General features: G+C 38.9%; 1 protein-coding gene across 1 annotated transcript; it reads right to left on the bottom strand.

The window, feature by feature from the left end:
* Positions 1 to 2,495: 2,495 nt before the first annotated feature.
* On the bottom strand, positions 2,496 to 3,288 carry TwdlQ (TweedleQ). The gene is made up of 2 exons (XM_068297848.1): positions 3,277 to 3,288; positions 2,496 to 3,209 (listed from the first exon to the last, which is right to left on the bottom strand). The coding sequence occupies exons 1-2, from the start codon at positions 3,286 to 3,288 to the stop codon at positions 2,496 to 2,498; spliced, it is 726 nt and encodes a 241-aa protein (XP_068153949.1).
* Positions 3,289 to 7,523: the final 4,235 nt, after the last annotated feature.

The following is a 7,523-nucleotide window of genomic DNA, read 5'->3' on the forward strand; positions in this document are numbered from 1 at the left end:
ATTTGCGGCTTGTGTTTTTATGTTACGCCGCCAGTTCTTACGTTTCAGGTGGCTTAATTGCTTGTGAGATGACAAAAGAGTCAATGGACATACACAACCCACCCATACACTCATACGAGCTGCTAGTTTAACTTGGTCTTGCTTCTCCTTCTTGGCAAATCATTCACTCCCTCACATACACACACACACGCAGACAGCCTAAAAGCAGGCAACACTAACTATTTTTCATTATTTTCATGGCAAGTTTCATTTGGTTTATGGTAGCCACTTCAGATTTTATGTCAATCTTTCATTACATTTTGCAACCAAACCCACCATGAATGATACAGAAGACCAGTCGCGGCTGACGCCAAGCCTAATTCGGATTTCTTTTTTCCTTTTTTTTGCACTCCCTCGCAGGCTTCGTTTCTTTCATTTCGTTTGCTTTATTTTTTCTGCGAATTTCGTGTGTTTTTTTGTTTTTGGTTTTTTGCTTTTTGTTTCTTTTGTTGTTCGCTTCTTGCTCTCACTTTGTCACCCAGCCAAGCTTTCGATTTCGCACTTTTTGTGCTATAGCTGCGGCAGCTTTTGGCACATTAACGACATAAGCAGTGACAACACACAGGACACGCAAAGGATATCAAAAGTTGTACTTTTGTTAACTTTAATGTGACCTCGGCTTTAAAGGGACTGGTTTTTAGGTTTTCTTGCTTTCTGCATTTGCCGATGAGTCAAGAAAAGTGATATTCCACTCACAGGACACACACACATGTTACATGTGACATGAGCGGCATAGCAATTAAATATAATCGATATGCAGCCCCTCAATCCCAGACAATTAAATTGCAAAGCGTTTCGAGGGGTCCCAAAACGATAACAATTATTCACAAAGGATTAAAGCTGTCGGCAGTTGGCAATTTTTGTAGATACTTTTTCTGTTGTTTTTGCCGCAAATTACAATTCCCCATGGTCAATTGCCAGGACTGTTCGACGCGTCAGTGGACGGGGAGTTGGAGCTCTTTTCAACCGCAACGGCAACGGTTTATTTAATTAAATTGCAAAAGCAAACAGTATTTCCTCACACTGCCTCTTATCTCCTTCTCCATCTGTCTCTGACTCCCTCTCTCATATGGGATAGAGTAAATTATCGTATGGAAGGCTGACCACTGGCTACTTTCCACTGCTCCACTGGCATTCATTTCTATTAATTGAATAAGAATTACACTTTAATCCAATATAGACAATATAGACGTTTCGTTGCAGTCGCAATTGAGTTTATGCCAAATGGTCGCCATTTTGTTTGCTACTTCATTTTATATGCTATTACGTTTTATTTTTATTTCATCTGTTTCACTTGCTATTTCGCTGTTTCGTTTGTCTCCCCTTGCCTCATTTTCTCATTTTTATTTCCCCTATTTACTTTTATCTGAGACCAAGCAAAGCAAACGCACATGCTGGTAAAACGATATTCAGTCAGGATATCTCCAAGGAGTGAGCAATTGAAATTGAAGTCGAACCTTGCCATTTACACCTTTAAGCGTGCCCAGCTATAAATAGATAAAAGTGTGTGTGTGCTCGTTTGTTGTGTGTGTGTGTAGGTTTGCAAACATCTGTGTTATGGTATACTCTAATTAAACTCAAGCCAACAACGACTAAAACATATTTCATAATTTATCAATCTAAACATGATAATACGAAAGAGAGCAAAAGAGAGAGCGAGAGAGAGACAAAGTAAGTAGCCTTAGGGCCATTAACATGAGAAACTGTAAATTGTTTTCAATACTCGAAATTATTATGATATTATTAAATTATTCATGAGTGTGGGCAAAGCCAGTCGCCTACACGTTTGCCTGCGGGCCCATAAAACATGAAATATGACAGAAACATGCAAGATAGAAATCAGCGTCGCTGCTACCGTCGTCCTCGCCGTCCTCGCCGTCCTCGTCCTTGTTGCCGTCAGTACATTGGACAGGACAGAATAAAGGACCCTCTAGCCGTGGGCCATGGCACTGCCATTGAAATAAACATATGCGGGTAACACAACTTAAAACTCGTTCACAGCCAAAAAAAAAAAAAAAGAAAGAGAACGAAAAGGGGATACCAAAACATTTTGTGATTGTGGCTTTAAGGATATTACTTGTCAACTTACAAGTTAAAATTTGAGTAAGTTCATTTTCCTGATGGCAACCATCCTACAGACAGATCCCAACTCAAATATATTATTACATGTATTGATTTGTTAGCTGGAAAATTTCTTACCAGCTGTTTCTGTGAAAGTTAATAATTTATATTGGTTAACGTTTCTTTCTCTAAGGATCTACTTTTAGCCCCCTGCCTTGAATATTTATCTGGCGTAGAAAAGTCAAAACTTACAGGAATTGCGTTTCCCTAATTAATTCCGTAGACTTTCAAAGCATATGCCATTCGCAATAAATTTTTTTCATTATTTTAATGTTAAACGAAAACTAAGCTAAAGTCTTAAACTTAACAACTATGGCAACTGACACAGCAGCAACTTATCTACTACGTAGCGACGCCGCCGGTAAATACTTTGAGTTTGGAACACCACCAGCAACCTGAGCTTGAGCTGATGACTCCTTGCTCTGAACGGATGTGGGCGCCGAGCTGAAGTCAAGCACAGGAGCCACTCCCTCATCAGAGCTACGTGAACTGCCGCCCAAGGCATCAAATTGCTGCTGGATAAGCTGTTGGGCACGCACAGCATCCTCAGGCGTACGATATTTAACGAAATGCACCTCAGGCTTGTGAGACTGATTCTGGTTCTCGGCTTGCAAACGTTGAGCCAGTTGGCCAACATCCGCTTGCTTGGTTAAAACATAAATGGCTGTACGCTGTTCGCTGGCCTGTTTGGCCAACTGGAGGGCAGCATTTGTTAGACCCTGATGCTCAGGTGACTTGATGAAAAGTACACGTAAATTGCGTTTCAACATTGTGGCTATTTGGTCGGTGGCATCACGATCAGCAAAGTCTTCCTCCGGTGCTGAATACGTATAAAACTCCTTGCTAAACTCATCGTCAGACGGCGCCAATGGTTGCTGTTGCTGATGTTGTTGCTGTTGCTGTTGCTGATGTTGCTGTTGGCTACCCACTGCACTGAAACCAGTTGCCTCATCATCAATTAGTCCGGCGAAACGACGATCTCCAGCAGCTGCCTGATAATTGTAACCCAATTTAGCAGCCGCTGCCATAGTCACCAAGCTCATCAATACCTAAAAGTTATCGTTATCCAATTAGTTGTATTTCATTGATTTGAACGGTTTGCCAATTGCTTACCACAAAACCACGCATCTTCCTGTATAGTATATACGGTTTATGTTCCGTTGAAGATCTGTAACGTGCACCCCAAACTAACAAACTGACGGCGAGTGTTAAACTATTGCTGAGTTTTATACACAGTATACCTTATCTCTGACAGAAGAAGAGACACAACAAAACACCAAATCCGAGTCCAAAGCGAATACGAAATAAGTGAAAATTTTCCAAAAATGATAAATTATACCAAACGCTTACATGTTGCCAATGACTTTGATTTGAGTTTGCTTTTCAGTTGCGGTTTCAGTTTCATCTTCTTCGCTCAGTTGTTGCAATCGTCTCGATGAATGTATGTATATAAGTGCCTGGAGCAGCAGTTAATCAAAGATAAATGAGCTTTTTAGCGTTGACACAGAGCCGGCAAAAACCAAAACTGAAACCAAAGCAGAAGAAAAAAATGGCAACCCTAGGGCGTTGCTCATGTTACATAAAACTATGGGGAACTACTCGTCTTTCGGTTCATTCGGAGCAACATCAAAGCATAGTTTTGCTGACCGAAAAAAAAAAACAAAACAACTAACCATATGCAAAATATGCATAATTAATTAATTAGACAAAGCTATTGCGATTTGCATTTCTTGCGGCAGGTTATGAACTCAGCTCCCAGTCAGTCTACGGATGGCAAAGTATTATGTTTGTTTGTCTGCACAAAGTACCTACATAGATATACACGAGTTCGACACCAAATCCCCAAGTCAAACAAAACGCCATTGACCAAGGAGTAGATACATAAGTGCTCGGAGCTGTAATCTTCACACATTGCCATCGTTTGTCAGTTGGCCATTGTTGCTGGCTGGTCAACAAATGCTCTAAAATTAACCATAAATGGCTCCTCGGAGACCAGTTTGTATGTGTGTTCTGCACATAAACACTATTGCATAAACAATATTTAACAATAAATAGAAACACACAAACACAGAGAAACAACACACAAGCTCTTCCTGTGTCTGGACCAGTTAATTGTCTCGATTGCTGCATATAAATCTCAGTTCTTGTTCTCTATGTGCGGTTGTCTATGCTTGTATGTGTGTATGTGTGTGGCATTAAAGATACGGTCTAATTGATAAGAAGAGCAAATTGATACTTAGCTGCTGATTGAAATTCGTCATAAACCAAACACAAATGCACTGCGAACAAAATATCAACAATATATTCAAATAATTTAATGCCAAACTAAATTTTCCTTGACCATGCCAATCATCAATACATACATATGTGATATGAGCTAGAGCTAGAATTTAATATAAATAAAACATGTTAACAAAAGAAGAAGATTTTTGGTCTAATTTTGTAACCAAAGTAAATTGCCACTCAAATAATAATCCTTTCCTAAAGAAAAGGTAAAGGTTTTACGAATTTTCTTATATTTTCTTTATATTAAAGTATTAAATTTAACTTTATGCTGTTTCTTATGAATCAAGATTAAAGATTTGATGAACAAATTGTTTGTTCAAGCAAATTCATTTAACTTTTGGTAACTTTTTTTTTTTGAGTGTAGAATAATAGTATTGTTGGCGCTTAGATTTATTGACCAAAATAACCAAAAACATTTCATTGCGCAAGGGGCAACTGTCTAGGATCTAGACTCAAAGCGATGAGGAAACAGGAAGCGGAATATGAACAACAACAACAGCAGCAGCAGCAGCAGCAGCAGCAGCGGCAACAATAACAACAACAGGCAACAGGCTAGTCAGTGGGAGGAATGTCCATTTATGCACATAATGAGGAGTCATACATCAGACGTGAAGGAGGCCAGTGGGCAGCATTTACATTTATAAATATGCATAATTTGTTAAAGTAAAATGAAATCCTGACATAGCCTGAAGGGGCATTTCAACAAAACGCTGCTTAATTTAATCATTTTGCCCTCCACTGCCCCTGAGGTAGAAGTGTGGGTGAGATGTCATTTAATTTGTTGCCAAGCTTTGGACAAGCGGGTGCGTAGGCTTCTTCTTCTTCTACTTCTGGCGTGGGACCAGCAAATGCGCTTAAAGAAAGTTTCTATTGAAGCCGGTGGAAAACCGAAACATAGCCTATTGACAGTGACACCCGCAACAAAAGCAGCGTGACCAAAAAGGTAAATAAAATGTCCTAAGGCCATAAACAAGAGCTCTATAGGTTGCCAGGTTCCTCTTTCCATCTCGACTTGTTGTTTACTGTTTATCTTTAGGCCAAATTCAAACAAAACTGACACAACAACAAAAACAAAAACAATCCTGGCTGGCAACGTCAAAAGTTAGAACAATGATAAGATTTATTTTTAGGGGCCATTCTACCATGGGGCCCACACCCCCATGATTGGCTCTGCAAATTTCTGGTTTGCCATCGATATAGCATATATCTGGGAGGAGTGGGAGGAGGAGGAGGACGAAAAGTAGAAGCCAGAGGTGAAGCAGGGGTCCAAAAATTGAACGGGGAATGGGTAATTGATGTTGGCGTGTGGCCTGTGTTAATTAAAATTTTTGAAAGGGACACGTGTGCGGGTGGGTTTAGCAATAAATCATGACATCAACAGCAGAGCCCAGCAAAGCACTAGCAACAATACAAACAAAATACTAGACACTAGATAATCATGGCAATTAGAGGGGGGCGGGAGTGGGAGAGAGATAGAGCAAAAACACAAATCATTACAGCAAGCATGAGGCAAGTTGGTCTAAAGGTTAGTAGACCATAATTATATACATTACCAAGTGTCCGGGGCAGCCAATTAGCCAGTTTTGGAACCAAGTTAGTAGTTGAAGTCCTGTGGGTGTTGTCTAGCCAAATGCATTTGTCGCGGCTCAATTAAACCGCAATTAACAAATATTAGCTAATGGACCAGCAATTGACTTTTTGTGTCCCAATTTTTGGCATGGCGCAAACTGTTCAACCGCTACAACAACAAACAAACAAACATAACATTAATATTAATGAACTTCTCGCACACGCGAGTGCCTCAGGGCAGTTCATTAAAGTGTCAAATACTTTGTCCAACAGACATGTCCAAGCCAAGGGCCAAAGAAATTGGTCAAAAAAGCAACAGCCGAGGGCCCAAATAGCGAACAGCAGCTGATAACAGATGTGACAACAAGCAGCGGCAGCAACCAAAAACAACCTAGACAACAACAACAACAGGAATAGAAAAAAAGAAAACCTGTTGCTAAAGACAAAGTTGACGACGCCCAACTTCTGACCCAAAACCGAACCCCAATGGTCAGTATTTAACGTATCATAAATCAAAAAACTTGTTACTATGCCAGCAAAAAAAAAAAAAATACACAAAATACGATGAAAATTTGCATATTTACAGGCACGCCAAAGTTGATTCCCATAGTCCGATAGATAGATACCAAGTAAATGATAAAGCTGTATGTATGTAATCAAATTATGGGTCAATGTACACAGCACTCATCGTTTATCTATTCGGACCATCTATCCAATAGCTTGGGTCCCGCAAAACATTATTAAGCCATTGGGGTAAGAAGAGTTTGTATAAATTGTTAACCTATTTGGATATTGATTAAAGCGATCAACCTTTTTGCTGTAAGAAAATCTAAGATTCTATTCAAATTAAATTGCATTTGTGATGTATGCAGGTATTATCGATAATTAGCTTAAGGTCCTTGTTGTTAAAACTTCCATTTAAGATGAATTAAAAAGAACTATTTAATAAGACAAGTTGATGAAGAAATTCATACTCAAAGCTACCATTTTTCACGTAACATTTTGGTAAGCATTTATTAGGCAATCTTCAGCTAACTGCTCTCCGTAATGTTAATAGAACATTGCTCTTACCTTATACTTGATAGCTTTCGAATGCAACGTTATCGAAGCAGCAGCAAATAATGTTATAACTTTTTGGTAAGATGTAAGAAGATTGATTGACATGTAATCGTCTATTGTCTTTAGGTAATTGCTAGACTTATATATCAGAAATTAAAGTCAACCGCAAAGGTAAAATTCTAAATATTATAAACATGTACAGCTTAAGAAATGCTTGAAACCTATTTAAATGAGATCTGTGTAGAGTCTTTCCAAATTGCTCGATATCGTCAAGTTAATAGATCACAACTTCTAGCAATTCATGTCATCAAAATTATCTGTTAACTTACTGTATTTAGGATTGACTTTATTTGGAAATGAGAATATAAGTAGTCGTAAATGAAAATCAATTGTATGACTTTCCATTTTTTTGTCGTTGACTCTGTTCTCAATTTCCATCTATAAAACAA

This window comes from Drosophila tropicalis, unplaced genomic scaffold, assembly GCF_018151085.1.
Source record: "Drosophila tropicalis isolate 14030-0801.00 unplaced genomic scaffold, ASM1815108v1 contig_859, whole genome shotgun sequence".
Classification (NCBI taxonomy): Eukaryota; Metazoa; Arthropoda; class Insecta; order Diptera; family Drosophilidae; genus Drosophila; species Drosophila tropicalis.